This window comes from Lepidochelys kempii, chromosome 8, assembly GCF_965140285.1.
Source record: "Lepidochelys kempii isolate rLepKem1 chromosome 8, rLepKem1.hap1, whole genome shotgun sequence".
NCBI lineage: Eukaryota > Metazoa > Chordata > Testudines > Cheloniidae > Lepidochelys > Lepidochelys kempii.
The window spans coordinates 48,422,604-48,439,196 of record NC_136387.1 but is presented as its reverse complement, the minus strand read 5'-3'; the positions used below and the strand labels follow the sequence as shown (position 1 = coordinate 48,439,196).

The following is a 16,593-nucleotide window of genomic DNA, read 5'->3' as shown; positions in this document are numbered from 1 at the left end:
CACCTCTTGCCCTCACTGGTTGGGGAGATGGACAGTCATTCCCTGCCATGAAGCCACCCTCCTCCCTGGATCACCAAAATGTCCCAGCACAACTGCCTTTCATCCAATACCCCTCAACAAAACACCCAACACCTACTTTGGCCTCCCGCTACAGTGTCCCCAGTGGCAGGCTCCCAGCCTACACTGTAGCAGTCTCCAGATGGTGAGCTGAGCTTCCACCCTCCTTCCCTCTCCAGACTTCTCTCCATGTGAAATCCATCCAGACTCCCCAACAGCTCCCCCCTGAGCCAGCAGTGCTGCACCGCCTGTCAAGATTCTCCTCCATCAGTTCCTAGTCTCCCCTCTTGCTTTCCCCACACTCACTCCTTCTCTCCCTCTTGCCCCAGACTCCTCGTTCTCTCTGCCCCAAACAGCCTCCCATCCCAGTCAGTTTCTCTCCCCCTCAGCTCTTCTGGCTTCTCTTCCCTTCCCCCAAGATCACCAGTCTCTCAAGCTTTTCTTCACAACATGAACCTTGTTCTTTTGAAATAATAAATGGCAGCCAAGGTTCTCCTGTGATCCCATGACTCCAGGAGCTGGGGCTTTAAGAAAAATGCCAACTATCATGAGAGTTGACAGCATGGCTTTCCCCATATCTCCATCACAGCTGTCCCCTCTGATCCTCCCCATAACTGTACCTCCCCATGCTTGCAGGATGGTGGGGGAGAAGCCTCTGCCCCAGCCAATGGTGCTGCCTCATGCCCTAGCCAAGCCCCTCCTGCTCCCCTCTGCTGACAGAGCAACCCCTGCTGGCACAGGGCTACAATGGCTAATCCCCACTGGCTGGAACCTAACAGCTGATCTGTAGTGGCCAGGGAAGGGGGAGGGTTCTCGGTATTGCTGCATAAAGCAGCCTCAGGTTCCTCTGTGCTGCTCCCTTCTGCAGCCAGCCAAAGTTGGGGAGCAGAGTTCCCCTTCCTTCCCAATGCCCACAGTTACCCCCAACCTCCCTGCTTCTACATCCACTTCCCCCACAATGCCATCCTTCCGCTGACTGACCCTCCCCCAATTGATACCCCATCATCCAATTGCTACTTCCTCCTTTCCCCTTTCCTGCTCCTGGAATCCTCCATGTCTCCTCTCCTAGGAGGAGGAGGAAAAGTCCAGTTCAGGATCCCGCCTCTTCCTCCTCCCACCCCGGCTCTCTGTTTAATTAGTAGCAATAGTGAGATCTTTGTGCTGCTGTGATCTGCTCTGGCTAAAGATGTCTCTTGTGTGACAGGGAGAAGAAATTAGCTTTCCTGTACCAGCAGGGCCACTGCCTTTCCTTATTGTGGCAACTCTTCAGCCTGGACACTGCTACAAACAGCAAGAAGTTCTGTCGTCTGGCAGCGCTCATGAAGGTGAACTCAGCAGAGGAATCGGAGGATGAGAGCCAGGTGGGTCCACCCTTGCCGCTGGGAACCCTCTCCTCCTGCCCCCAAAGAAGAGGAAGTAACTAGCAGCATTGGAAGTAACTGTGATGACAGGACACACCCTGCAATTGGGGCATCCTGGCTGTTATGGAGCAGATGTCTGATTTCAACGAGCAATGGGTTGACCTGTAAAAGCTTTGCTTTGGATAATCATCCCAATGTTCTGATGTTTTTCTGAACCTCATTCACACTGTCTAAGCCTCTGGGGCTGGAAATCTCATGGAAAACCAGATTTCTTGTCAGATTTCCGGCATGCTTGCTCCTTTCTGTCTTGGCTGGTAAAACATGCCCATGGTCTTCCTTGTAATGTTGCAGCACTTCTGTCTCTGTTAAGAACTAGGGAGGCAGAGATGTGGTGAAATGACAAACAATTACAGTTCACCAAGCTTTTTTAAACCTCCCAAAAGAGTTGATCTGAGGTTCAGTTTCATTTTTTTATTGTAACAGTTCAGCTTGGTTTTGATTTTTAAGCTATTGCTAATTTTATGTACACTAGTTTATATTCTGTGCCTTAGCACCTAGCACGGGGGGCAGGATCCTGAATGGAGCCTTTAGACATGAGCATAATAAATGTTAGTATTAATAATCCTAATTTTTTTTAATGGTCAATGTTGTAAGAGAAAAAGGAACAAAGAAATTTGGGGGCTTCTGGTTTATCCATGTGTCCCTTTTGAACCTACACAAGATAACGATTCAGTCAACAGTTTCAGGCTCTTGTTTTTTCTTGTTTGGAACATTTTAGATCATTTCGTCCTATACGGAATTCTCACTCTGCTGCCAGATGATGGGTTACCAAGATGAATGGATGAAATATGAGCTGATGGCCATCCAGCGTAGCTCTCACCTCCAGGTTATTGGAGGAGGGCTATTAACAACAGTTAAATTAGCACAGTCATTGGCCTATATGAAGCTCTGCTTGGGTAACCTGCCCCTATCTATTCAATTAGGTAAGTATGCTTTCATCATATACTGTGAAGAGAAGGTGTCAGTATTAAGGGAGAGACACTTAATACATTTGTTTTCTCCACAGGCTATCGAGCCCATGAAATGTGTGTGCGTCTGAAGAAACCCAAGCTAGACTATCTGGTTCTCTGCATGCTCTTCAAAGCTCTCTTTCTGAGCATCAGGTATGATGCAAATTTATGTTCCCATATGGATGGGCTAAGGAGAATGGTGTGTAGAGAAGAAATCTAATAGGGTACTGTGGGAGGTCGATGGCGACCCAAGTATAGTAAAAGTAAAGAATTCCCAATGACTTCAGTGGGCAGGGCATGTGGTTACAATGACAGAAGACAGACCACATAAGTTAGTGTCTCTAGGAAGGGCATCCTTATGTTTAAGGCCCTGTATAAATCACCTTTTTTTTTTTTTAGAAAATTCCCAACAGTTTGCAAGGAATGAATTTGACAAGTAAATGTAGTTAACTGTAAGGAAAAATATGTCAAAGACCACAGTTTGGGGGCATTTTCCATGCCCTCCACGAAAATGTGATTTACACAGGGCCCTATTTATGGTGTCCGGCCTCACGGCTGACCAAGGAGGAGATGGAGGGATAATACTGAGCAATATCTAACAGCTCTTAATGTGAATTACTATCGATGAGAACAATGTGCCCTTGACAGAAAGATCTGGGACCAAGGAACTCCCTGGTCTATAGAGCCAGGAAGTAAGGAAGTATGGACAGGCTAAGTTTGGCTTTTTGCTTTGGATGGCTGGTACTTTTCTTCTGAAGTGAATTTCTTCCTCACGAGGAGGCAGTTTGGATCCCCATACTTGGGATACAGGTACCTCTGTCACATAGCTCAGAAGTGTCAACTGGAGTCATGTGGTACCCTTATTTCCTCCCACCCCCAGCAGATTAGAAGACTGGTCTGCTTCTTATTAGACATCCCTCTATAACGACTCTCTCTGAGCCACAATGGCTTCCTGAACACACTTCTTCTCACAACTGTTCCTTCTGCTGGGGCATGTTTGTCTGCGGTGATAGGTTGGCCACCTGGCTTCTATATGCACTGTTCCTGGTGCTTTTCCTTGTCAATGACCAGCTGGAAAGGCAACTAGCTAGTCACAGTGGACCTTGCAGACACTTATATGCACATAGGGATACTTCGTGCACCTGGGAAGGACCACAGTGGAATGTCTCTATCCACTCGCTATCTTGTCAGGCATCCTTGAAGCCCTTCTCCATAAGCTTGTTTGCCGAAGATCCTTGGAGAGAAAAATAGGATAGATACATGAGTGGAATGATGGATGGGAGCATAGAGAATGAGACATGGAAAGAGGAAAGGAAATGAAGGGATAGTGGAGAAACACCCCAGAATAAAATGAGTCATGCAATAATTCTCCATGGTGTCTAGGTACCAAGATTGTGTGCGAGTGCTGAGTTGGATGGAGGAGTTGGTCGTTAAGGAGGAGAGAATCATTGGGATGGCTTATTTCTTTTCTTACTGTTTAGAACTCTTGCTTTATGCTGGTAAGTACTGTGTGATGAGGACAACAGATAATGGCGTGCTTTGCAAAGACACTCCTGGACAGGGACAGTCGCCATGTCAACACTGCCAAAAAATGGTGGCGCCGTTCTGGCATCTCGTTTGTGGTTACACTGCAATTGACATGCTTTTAAAGAAGAGAGCTAAAAGGTTTAACAGAAAAGGGGTGGTAGCTCCGATGAGGGGATGTTGATATCTGTGTGAACGTTGAAGCTTTTGGGATATTCTCATACAAGTGTGGGAGGTTGTAAAGTTGGCCAACAAACCTCCTAAGGCTAACTGGGGTTTTGCAGACTTCACTCAGCCGGCATGGAGGAATTCCCCTGATCTCTACCCCAATCACCCTGCTCCTTTTAGCCCCTGGCACTCCGCACAGCTAAAGCCTTGTGTACACTTAAAACCTTTGCCAGTATAACTATCAGTTTTCAGAGTAGCAGCCATGTTAGTCTGTATCCGCAAAAAGAAAAGGAGTACTTGTGGCACTTTAGAGACTAACAAATTTATCTGAGCAGACAAATTTATTCAATGTGGCTGAATTGGCAAAACCCTGCTAATGGAGATGCAATTATACCAGCAAAAAAATCCTTTGGATGGTACATCTTATACCGATTTGGTGAAAGACATAAACTGTACTGGCAAAAGCCCTTTCCCCCGGTATAGCTGCTATGTGCTAGGGCTTTGGCTGGCACTGCTATCTCATTAAAAAAATCACTTCCCTAACTGACTTAATTAGGCCGATAAAACATTGAATCATAGACCTAAGGTCTCCAGGACCACAGCTCCCTTCGTACACACTTCAGAAAGCCCACAAAATGGGGGATGGGGTGAGAACAGGGGGCTTGGCTGGGAGATCAGGTGGTCACTTCACACCACCTTACAGTGGGTTTCTGAGGTCTGCAAGAGGGGAGAACTCCCTTGTGAGCCTTTGATTGGTGGTGGGAAACCTTTTTCTTTGACAAGTCTAGCCTCCCTACTGATCTATGCTGTGAGCTCTGCTTCTTCAAGGGAAAGGGCTAGAGACTTTCCTTGCAGTGAAAGTCTAGGGCTCCAGCAGTCCTTTTACATGCTACACCAAGCTAGTCAGTGTAGGAATGTCTGTTCCTTGGAGTATCTGTTAAACGTGTTCAATAACTTATTGTAGGCGAGGTTACTCTCACAGTCATAGAATCATAGAATATCAGGGTTGGAAGGGACCTCAGGAGGTCATCTAGTCCAACCCCCTTCTCAAAAGCAGGACCAATCCCCAATTAAATCATCCCAGCCAGGGCTTTGTCAAGCCTGACCTTAAAAACTTCTAAGGAAGGAGATTCTACCACCTCCCTAGGTAACGCATTCCAGTGTTTCACCACCCTCCTAGTGAAAAAGTTTTTCCTAATATCCAACCTAAGCCTCCCCCACTGCAACTTGAGACCATTACTCCTTGTCCTGTCCTCTTCTACCACTGAGAATAGTCTAGAACCATCCTCTCTGGAACCACCTCTCAGGTAGTTGAAAGCAGCTATCAAATCCCCCCTCATTCTTCTCTTCTACAGACTAAACAATCCCAGTTCCCTCAGCCTCTCCTCATAAGTCATGTGTTCCAGATCCCTAATCATTTTTGTTGCCCTCCGCTGGACTCTTTCCAATTTATCCACATCCTTCTTGTAGTGTGGGGCCCAAAACTGGACACAGTACTCCAGATGAGGCCTCACCAATGTTGAATAGAGGGGGACAATCACGTCCCTCAATCTGCTCACTATGCCCCTACTTATACATCCCAAAATGCCATTGGCCTTCTTGGCAACAAGGGCACACTGCTGACTCATATCCAGCTTCTCGTCCACTGTCACCCCTAGGTCCTTTTCCGCAGAACTGCTGCCTAGCCATTCGGTCCCTAGTCTGTAGCTGTGCATTGGGTTCTTCCGTCCTAAGTGCAGGACCCTGCACTTATCCTTATTGAACCTCATCAGATTTCTTTTGGCCCAATCTTCCAATTGGTCTAGGTCCCTCTGTATCTTATCTCTGCCCTCCAGCGTATCTACCACTCCTCCCAGTTTAGTATCATCCGCAAATTTGCTGAGAGTGCAATCCACATCATCCTCCAGATCATTTATGAAGATATTGAACAAAACCGGCCCTAGGACCGATCTCTGGGGCACTCCACTTGACACCGGCTGCCAACTAGACATGGAGCCATTGATCACTACCCGTTGAGCCCGACAATCTAGCCAACTTTCTACCCACCTTATAGTCGTGATCAAAGGCAGTGATCTGCTGAAGCCAATTCTCTTTGGGTTTTTGGTTGTGGTTGTTTGTTTTTTATCCCTTACAAAAGTGGCAAAAAAGTTGGAAGAATTTTGAAACTCTTTTTCTGCTCTGTAGTTTAAGGAGAACCTCTTTCAAAAACACCTTTTAGAAAGAGAGGGATGGATAATGGGACCCAAGTGGCAACTTTCCTTATGGAAGGACTGCTGCTGCTCCACAACATAGGAATTGCTTTGCCCATCCCTGCATTGCATCCATTGTGGAGAACAAATGTAATCCACACACCTCCTGAGTGTGGTGTTCTGTCCCATCTAATGGCCACTTAGAGAGAGGTTGTGAGTCCACTTAGAGAGAGGTTATGAGTCTGCTCTACAGCCTTAGCTAACAGCCTGTTGGCTTTTAGCTCATGCAGTAGAGGCTCATGCACTAAGCTCCCGAGGTCCCAGGTTCAATGATGACTGGGGTCTGTCAGTGTTACAAGTGGGGGCTTGTCTGGGATTTCAACTGGGAAGTCTCTGAAGCTCAGGACATGCCCCATCACCTAGGGGAAGTATATAACCCACACATCTACTGGGTGTGGTGTTCAGTCCGATCTAGTGGCACCAAGACCCTCAGAGAGAGATTATGTGTCTGCTCTACAGCCTTAGCTAATAGCCAGTTGGCTTTTAGCTTATGCAGTAGAGGGTCATGCACTAAGCTCCAGAGGTCCCAGGTTCAATCCCAGCTGCTGATGACCTGGGTCTCGGTGTTACAGAAACATGGGCAGTTTAAAAGCGGACTGCATGCTTGGGTGAAAGATTATTGATGCTTTCATTTTTTTTGCCCAGTACGGGGTTTCTCCCCTTGCACTAGAGACCACTGATACAGAGCCTATGACAGCCCTAAGGAGCTCAGTTAAAACCCCAAATCTTGCAGCTTTTCTTTTCAATTTCCATTGAGATCTGAGAATTTTTTTCTGCCAGGTGATTCAGCTACTTCCAACATCCCTCTTGACTATCTTTGTACCTGTTGAAGTTTTAGAATAGGGAAGTACACTCCCACCAGAAGGGGAAACGGCTTCTCTAATGCAAATGTCTTTTACAGGATTTTCATTTAAGTCATTTAAAGAGTGCCTGGAATTCATACAGCGCAATGAAAAAAACTGCATCCTTATGTCTCAGAACAGCATCATGCTGGGGCTGTATTCATCCCTGGCCATTTGGTAATATACGAAGTCTCCTCAAAATTACTTTGCTGTGTTACTAGTTTAGTCTTTATCTAGCCATATGGTGGCTTGGAACTTGGAAACTTTGGCTGGATTCCGCCATCTGTACTCATGTTGAATAGCTCCTTAGTCCGTGAGTCCTGCTGAAATCAGAGTAACTGCTTGGCTGATCAGGTACTTCTCAATGTGAGTAAGGGTGGCAGAATTGGGCCAGTTCTACTAGAGGACTGAATGGGGTATTGATGAACCTTAAGGCCACATTATCTGGGGGAGTGGGGTGGGTGGCTGAAAAGTTTTGGTCATCATGTCACATACCTTGGATGGATAATTTTAGGTTCAGTAAAAACATCTTTATTTTGCACTAAATTATTATAATCAATATCATTGTGACTAGGGGCCCTAGTCATGAACCAGGACCCTGCTGTGCTCGGCGCTGTACAAACACAGAACGAGACAGTCACTGCCCCCAAAGTACAATCTAAGTTGGTGGTAATCATATCTCATGCTTTGCTGCATGCATTAGGAAGAATTCCTCTCCCCATTGTATAACACTGTGCAGGTGGCTAGATGCAGCGTGAGTTTTCCATCTTCCTCTAGATTGGTGCCATTGGCCAGTCCAATAGTCTAATCCCCTACAGCAAATCTTATGTGGATCTCTTGCTTGGTGATCTAGGTTTGCCAGACTTCATCAGTGGGGAAACTTCAAGGAGCCTTTTGAAAAGGCCAGAAGGTTGCTGAGGAGAACTAGCGCCTCATTCTTTGCTATCAGTGGATTCTGTAGATTCTTGGAGTGTGAGGTCCTTGTGCTACGGAAACACATTGAGGAAAAGCCTGAAAGTGTCCGGGACACTCGTACTAAGACGCTAAAGGTGAGAGCGGGAGAAGTTCACATTGTGTGGAAAGACTGTAAAATGCAATACCTCTGCAACTGGAGGCCTGATATCTCCTGGGCATGGAGGACCTGATCCAAAGCCCATGATGTCAGTAGGAATCTTTCCAGGTTTCAACAAGCTTTGAATCAGGCCCATTGAGAGCAGCCATCTGTCAAGTTTCCCAACACCTCCCTTTCTGCCACTGGGCATTATGGTAGGTCAGGACGGGAAGCAGACTGTTAGGGGGCTTATTCCTTCACCCACTTCCTTCCCTGGTCCTTCTCGCATGAACAGAGAGCACCAATACCCAAAGTCCAAAGGTACAAACAATTGGATGTTTGTTGGGGTGAACTTCCAGCAAGCATGATTCCAGTTTCCTTCCTTAGTATCCTCCTTCCCAGCTCTGACACCACAGAGCCTTACACTTGTGTCCTTGTTCCCATTCCTGCCCTTAGCAAAACATGATTCCAATTTCCCCACCTCCATTCCCTGTTCCCATTTCCCCTCCCCACGCCCCCACCCACTCACTTCCTGATTGACTGCAGACTATATAGTAAAACTTGAGTCCTGCTTTGCTATACCTTAACCAATCATTTTCCTGAAATTTAACTAACCAATCCTAACGTATTGTAATATGATTATGTAACCAATTATATCCCACCACCTTAATTAGTTTACACCCAGCAAAATTAATTATACAGCAGGCAGGAACACTCACAGAACCGGACAGAGATTATGCAGACAAACAAAGCAAAGTGGGAACTATAATGACAAAACAATACAAAAGTGAGGATTTCACATCCCAGCTATTGATAAGTGAGTTCTTGCTAGACAGGATGCTATCAAACTAAGTTTCCTTTTACATTTTCTAAGCGTTTGCCTTTCTCTGGAGGTGATAGGCACTATCAGGACAGGATTGTATTCCTAACAGCCCAATAGCACCTTATTTCAGTGTGACTAGTTTGGAATGTGAGGATGTGACTGGTCGGTTCCCAGCTTATGGCTGCCTCTGCTGCTTAGCCAAAGATCTTAGCCTAAGCACAGGGCCTCAGACTGTCACAGTAAGAGAAGGACCTTACACCAGCAGACAGTGATTTTGATTCTTTCTTTTATACCCCTAACTAGCCAAGTGATAAGAATACACCTAAATTCTTAGAGTATAGGCCTTTACAGACAGGCCTGAATATCTATATCCTAACACAGACTAGGGGCAGTCCAGAGTCATGGCCTCGTGGTATGTGGGTAGTCTGGTAACTGGGAAGACAATTGGTATTACAGGCAGTCCCAGGCAATGGTGAGAGTTCTCGCAGGGGGTCTGTAGCCAGGAGATCCAATCCAAGGGTGTGGGTTGGGAAGATAGGGTAGATGCAGTCAGGCAAGGCAGAGTCAGGTGAGACAGTAGGGCAGCAAGGCAAGGTCAGGCAAAACAGCAGGGCAGCAAGGTGGTCCAAGCACCAGCCAGCAGACAATGGCCTGCTGCTCAGACAGATTCCTCTGCCTGTCGGGGTCTTTATATAGTCCAGGTGCCCAATGAGAATGCTGTCAGTCCAGCCAATCAGGAGCCTACCTGCTGTGGGGTCGTAGGCCTTTAGCACTAAGACTGCCGGTCATGGGTAGTGGCTCAGCAAGCTGCCATGGCATGGAGGCTGGGGGTACCATTGAGGAATCCAATGGACTTGGATTCAATACCAGGGTCCTGACACCTGCAGCATTCCAGTCCTGTGTATCTACTCAGCTCTACTAGCCTTGGTCTCCTCCCTTGAATTGCCTAGTTCCCTATTCGGGCCCCTGTGGTTTTAACGGCTGTTCAGGTGGTGGTTTGGTTTTGAAATCCCTTCGGTGTTTCACTATAGCTTAGCATGAGCAATAACTAATGCAAAGTCTATCACAAGTGGAGGGGGAGGTTGATCTTAATTTTGCTTCTTTCCAGTTGATTCATCCAAAAATTGATGGTAAGAATTGCAAAAACTCTTTTTTCCCCATAATACACTACAATGGAGAGGAGGGAAAATCACACATACACACTTCTATTTTTGGCATGGAACATGGAAACTGGTCAAAAGTGATGTTCTATATTTGTATGTGTCCAGCTGTGCGACGGAGGAGGGGAGAAGGCATTGACATTTTTGTACTGTGCAGCTAGGTTTATGTCTACATTGTAGAGCTTTGTAGGGGAGACAGAGAAACTTGAATTTGATGCAATAAGAGGCAGGAAGCCAGTGGAAGGTCTCAGAAAGTGGGGGCAACCCTTGATCAAACAGCAGTATTTCATTATTATAGCCCTTCAACTTCCAGGGCCAGTACTTTGTGGGGTGAGAGAACCATGACAGATTATTCTGATGTTGTGAGGATGTGGAAGAAGATGCTATTAAGACTGTGACAGATGACCCCTTGTCCCCATTCCACTCGCTTTCAAGAAACATATCTTTAGGATCCCCTCAGAGTGGCCTCTGGACAGGAGGTAGAAGAGAAATCAGCCACACAGAGTACACAGTTCCCAAAGAGGAATTGTCCTGTAGGCTGGATAAGAGACTAGTGCATAGCCAAGTTAGTGCGTGCTGCCTAAGTGCATGATCAAGACAAGTTCATACAGTCTGAATCCTCTTGGATTTTATCTCGCCCCCTGCTACTTTTTATCTCTCTGCAGGTTTCCTGTTTCTTTCTAGCTGGCTCTTCTCCTCAGGCATACTGTATTCCTGCAAAGGGATCTCAAAGCTCTGGGATGTCATCCTGACATGAATCTCAATTGTTCTCTTGTTAGGACTTGGACCAGGTTCTCTCTCGATGCTCCACAAGCCCTATCTATTACCCTAGGGTTTACCACCTGAAAGCCTATACCTTCCTGGTGTTGGGCAATGAAGAACAGAGCCAAATCTACCTATCCAAAGCATTCAAACTCTGTGACATATATGGAAACCTCCTGGAGAAATCCTGGCTGGAGATCAGCAATGTAAGTCCCGAGAACTGGTAATGTGAAAGCTTTTTCCTTTGAGCACCAGATGAGCTCGTCTCTGGGAAGGGATTTAGGATTCCCTAGAAGAAAGTGGAGCTGGCTGCAGGTCAATGGCTGCAATATAGAGAAAGTCAAGGGAGAGGTTGTGAAGGCAAATGATCAAAATCCTGGATGGAGCTGGTGGGTGCCTGCAGTAGGCTATACCTCCCTAGCACCCCTTGGGGGAGAGGGTGGGCACTGTTCCTGTGGCAGAGTCCAGTGCTGTTCAAGGCCTCTGCCCCCTTGCCCAGGGGTGGGGGGAATTAAAGTAGCCCAAACAAAAAGTTTGGGAAGCCAAAGAAAAAGAAAGCAAAAAAAGACAAAAGTACCTGCCCTTCTCCTTTCTGTGAGGGCCTGGGCGGGCAAGGCTCTCCAGCTGTTTCCCCTGTCAGCAACCCCTGCTTCTGGGAGTGCACTGCAGTCCTGCTCCTTCAGAGTGCTGTCCCAAACTGAGTTGGGATCCTCCTTTTTAAGGCCCCCACCCCCATACCTAGGCTGGACAAGCCTTACAGCTGCGCTGGCTTGAGGCTGGTTGTGCCAGAGGAGCTCTTTAACTCCTTCCTGACAGGGGCGGGGAACTGCCCCACCACTGTGACATACACCCCAAGCCCACCTAACTGCTAACTTCTGCTAACATTTGTGGTATATTCTCAGACAGCCTGGGGCTGGCATGATATTCGGGGACAAGGCTTGGGGGAGGAGCGTGCACAGCACCTGATCCTTCACCCTGCTGTGTACATCCACACCCACCCACATCATCAGGACTCTTCTCCAACAGAATGGAATAGAATCTCTCAAGGACTCTATTAACTGTGCTACTGCTTACCTTGCAGTGGTGACTATTTACAAAACCCAACAAATAAGCCCCCAAGTCTTGCCAGGGTTATTCTGCAGTACTCCTTGTCTACACTACAGAGAAAAGTCAATCTAAGCTATGTAAGTTGAGTTCAATGAATAGCATAACTCAAGTCGATGTAGCTTAGATCTATTTACCGCGGGGTCCACACTACGCGATGTTTATTGGGAGACCCTCTCCTGTCAACTCCCCACACTCTTCTCAATCTGGTGGAGTATAGGAGTTGACAGGAGAGCGATCTGCAGTAGGTTTAGTGGGTCTTGAGCTGCAAAAATGACCACCGATGTATCGATCGCCGTGCGTCAAGCGCCCGTTAAGTGTAGACAAGCCCACATTTGCCAAGCTGGGGATTGAGATTCAGCCTGAGATTTCAACCCAAGTGTCTCACTCAGTATTTTGTGCACAGCACTTACCTTGACGTCACTGGACTGGTTTTCAGGACTATGGTTTAAGAAGCATAAATTCCCATTCAAAACATTTAACAGGTTTAGGACCATTTCTAGTACAAGTCCAACCATTCCAAAATAACATTGCTTCCTGCTCTGTGCCTCCTGGAACTTGTGCTTTGGCTCCTTGACTGGAGTAAATTTTGATGGAAGATCTATAGGAGCATCATTTTTAGGGGCCAGTGGTTTTCTCTCTAGTGCAAACTTCATATTTGCAAAATTAAATCTCCTTTTCTTGTTGTCCGTTCTTCTGTCTACGCCTGCCTGCCCATCATGGCTTAGTCAAACTTGTCGTGGTTAACATAGCATGTTCTCCCTAGCATGACTGTAACATGCTCCACATCTACACACACACTTGGGTTTCTGTTACGCTACAGACCGTGCTGTCACAGGTTTTTTGAGGTCCACCTTGATTGAGCCTCAGTCGTTTTCAGTGTCATTGTGAGAAGAGGGTAATGTTGTGTTAGCCCAAAGAGTGCAAATGGACCTCCCAGTGCAATCCCATACTGCAGAGGTGGCCTGTCTGGTCACTTGCCTGCATTCCACTGCCCAGGAGACAGCCTGGCCAGCACCCACCTACCTGTACAAACAGTGCAGGACACATGGATGGCCCCTATCTGCACAGTGCTTCCACAGAGGCAGGCTTCTTCTGCTGATTGATTTGCGATCTGATCTCTACACTGCCTCGTTGGATCATCCGACCAGGCTGCCAGCTGGCCAGCACTGACATCAGCATGCTGACTGCCTTATGGACAGGGCCAGAGGCTGTGGTACTGCATGACCACAGCATCTAGGGAAGGTGTATGGTATGATGGCATTTCCCAGCATCAGGCAGAGATGGACATTCCCTGTCCTGGAGACTGCATTGTGAGAGTGATAGAGGAGAAGGCATCTGAGTGCCAGGGGGAAGAGGAATCTGATGAGGTGCTTCCTGAGACAGCTGCAGGTTCAACCCTGGAGAGCAGGAGAAATGCCATTCAGATCTGGTAAGCTACTTTTTAGTTGTGAAAATGTACAGATGGGGTCTGATTTGGGTTGGGAAGGGAATGCATTCCCAGGTTCTCCTGAGTGTGTGTTTGTAAGAGCCCTGCACAAGCCACTCTTTCCCTCCTTCCTTTCTACACCTCCATCGCATGGTCAGTCGGTCCCAGCACACCACGTCCCCACCACAATTTCCCTTTCTTGACCCCACCCCTTCCTGTTGCCTGGCCGACTGTTCCAAGTAGGGACAGAAATGCCCAGTCCCTGATGAACAGCAGATGTCTGTTCTGAGATGTCAGACAAGCAGAGAAAAATGTAAAAGGCCCACAAGCAGCAATGCAGAAAGACTTAAAAACAGGAGCATTACTAAAGATCTAGTGCAGTCTGGCCCAGACACCTACATGACAACATATCTGCCGGGCCATGTGCCCTAAAGCACCTGCAAAGAGGCTGGTATAATTGGAACATACTGCCAGATGGTAGCATGCCTGCAATGCATGAAAATCAGTGGACGCTAAAATACGTTTTCATGGTACACTCTGAATGTACGGGATATGGAACAAGTGAAGGCAATCACAGGCGCAATGGACATATAACAGTGGCAAGCATTCTTACTGGAAGAGTTTTCCATTGATCGTATTAGTACCTGCTCTAATTTTAACCCACTCTTGTGAGGTAATGTCAGAAAATATCTCAAAGCCAGTGCTCTAATGTAGTTTGTGCGTTTCTTCGCAGAGCCGATTTTCTTCTCCTGCCCAGGGAGCTGATTGGAGCAAATGGCTGGGATGTATAGTTTGGAATTTAGAAGTTAAGCAAAATGGATACATTTGTCTCATCCCTTGAAAGTATTAGGCTAAGAAAGGTATGATAGCTTACTATGGATGCAAACTCAAAACTAGTTGGTTTGTCTTAACAGGGCCTTCTACCATGGCCCCAGCTGCACAGTTCTGTTCTGAACCAAGGCAACAAAGGCCAGTGTGGGTGCTGGAGTTAAAACTCTCCTTTGCCATGATGCCAAGTGCTCTGAGACCACAGACTACCATGTTGACCAATATTATCTCACTGTTTCCTTGTGCTCCCCTATCTGTCTGTATCCACCCATTGACTCTTGTCTTAGATTGTTAGCTCCTTGGGGCAGGTATGTTTTTTTGTTCTGTTTGTCTAGCACCTAGCACAATGAGGCAATACAAATAATAAATAATAATACTAATAGGCAGGCTGACAGCTTTGGAGCCCGGAAGCACCTGCTATTGGCCTTTTAAAAAGACATTGGCCAGAAATATGTTTGGTCCAATCACAGCTGGAGGAGAAGGGAAAAAAGAAGTATGGGAAGTCTACAGCTAGGATGACAAATAAATCATGGTCAACTACTTTCATCAGAAGGACATGCACCAGGAAGAGAGGGGATTTGAAATACGGATGTCTGAGAACTTTTTCCAGATCCAAATGGACACAGGTAGAGTTCTAACCACCTGAGTAAGATCCTTCTCCGGCTCCTTGTTTACAGTACTCTGCCATACAAAATGCGGAAGACTGAAGTTTGGAATCAGCCTTTCCAACCACAGGCTCTGCCAGCCTAGCCTGAGAAATTCCACCCTGGTGGCAAACTGAGAGAACAATTCCCCTGTCAAGATGCATTTTTACCATCTCGGAGGACAGTTCTGTGGTTTGACGGTTCTGTTCTGGTGTCATTGTAAAGGCAGCTGGCCTGCTTTATTGCTAATAAAGTCTTTTGTAAGATAAATCACGACAATATTTACACTTCCAGTATAGCGCCTCTGTAGCATGAAGCACGAGTAAATCATCAAATGAAAACCATTCACTTTACACCCTAAAAGGGTGTAAGTAATGGGGCTTAAGGGGCCTCAACACTCCTGTATGGGTTATCTGTATCATGGGTCACAGCATGGGGAGCTGAGTAGTTTCAATGGGGTGCTACTTCCCTTCCTACATACAGGCAGGGAATCCAACATGCCAGCCAGCAGTGCTGAGCCAGCATGGAGCGGGAAGAGATCTGTGCCTGGTGTAGGCGTGGTGCAGATTACTTCCTTCCCCGAAGCCAGCTGGGAACCCAGGATCAAATTGCAACTTTTGTAATCCGTTTGTTCCCTAGTTTGCCTGTGGGGCAGTGTGGGATAGATAGTGATCGATAGCAAGAATAGGGTGGCTCTTGTCAGACTTCTCCCCTTCCTGACCATCTCGGAAATGCTGTCTCTGAAGATTCAGTCTCATTCTGCAAAAAGAAAAGGAGTACTTGTGGCACCTTAGAGACTAACCAATTTATTTGAGCATAAGCTTTCTCTCTAAGGTGCCACAAGTACTCCTTTTCTTTTTGCGAATACAGACTAACACGGCTGTTACTCTGAAACCAGTCTCATTCTGGCCTCTCATTTCTCTTTTGTTCTTCCTAGGAGTGGTGGTTCACTGGAAAAGACCCCATGGAAGACTTATGGCTGAAGGCCGCGCCAGATTTTCCCAAGTGGGAAATAGGAATGACAGAGAGAGACTTTCCAGAGATCCATAAAACCAAGTACTTGCTGCGGGTGCCAGTGTTGGATATTAATAATCCTTTCCCAGAACCTGAGATCCCCAATGTCTGAGCTGCATGTAGTTCTGAAATGACCTACCCAACTGGAGCACTTTGTAAGCCTTTCTAGCCAGCACTCCCCAAATTTGTAAGCATTTATGATATTCCTATGCTGCACATAACAACGCCTGCTCTCTGCAAAGCCCTCTGTATTTGTTCATCTCTTCCTTTGGTAAATATAGGTTCTAATGTCTCACTGTGGCTTGCTTAGACCATTTTTACTCACCGTTAATTAAACTCTGCAATAGCTCTTTTATTATAGTAATTTATTCCTTTATAATCTGGAACAGAGTCTCATGCTATTCTGAAAAAGGAAAGTCTAATTTAATTTTTTTTAAACATTCACGACTAAAATGCACTTTCTTCAACAAAGTCACTACAACTCTCCACCTATCACAGATGTTTTAGGCATCCCCAGCTGGTGCTGTTCATGGCTAGTTTCTGTATTTTATTAAAAGGCATGAAGTC

At 46.6% G+C, this 16,593-nt stretch overlaps 1 protein-coding gene across 1 annotated transcript in view; it reads left to right on the top strand.

Moving 5' to 3' along the window:
* The window catches only part of ADCY10 (adenylate cyclase 10), a 110,050-nt gene extending 93,687 nt beyond the window's left edge, over positions 1 to 16,363 (top strand). Inside the window, exons 30-37 of the mRNA XM_078854180.1 lie at positions 1,262 to 1,418; positions 2,197 to 2,401; positions 2,485 to 2,581; positions 3,812 to 3,927; positions 7,271 to 7,388; positions 8,065 to 8,260; positions 11,025 to 11,213; positions 15,950 to 16,363. Of these exons, the coding sequence (XP_078710306.1) occupies positions 1,262 to 1,418; positions 2,197 to 2,401; positions 2,485 to 2,581; positions 3,812 to 3,927; positions 7,271 to 7,388; positions 8,065 to 8,260; positions 11,025 to 11,213; positions 15,950 to 16,138 (1,267 nt within the window). The 3' untranslated portion in view covers positions 16,139 to 16,363. The remainder of the gene's footprint in view (positions 1 to 1,261; positions 1,419 to 2,196; positions 2,402 to 2,484; positions 2,582 to 3,811; positions 3,928 to 7,270; positions 7,389 to 8,064; positions 8,261 to 11,024; positions 11,214 to 15,949) is intronic.
* Positions 16,364 to 16,593: the final 230 nt, after the last annotated feature.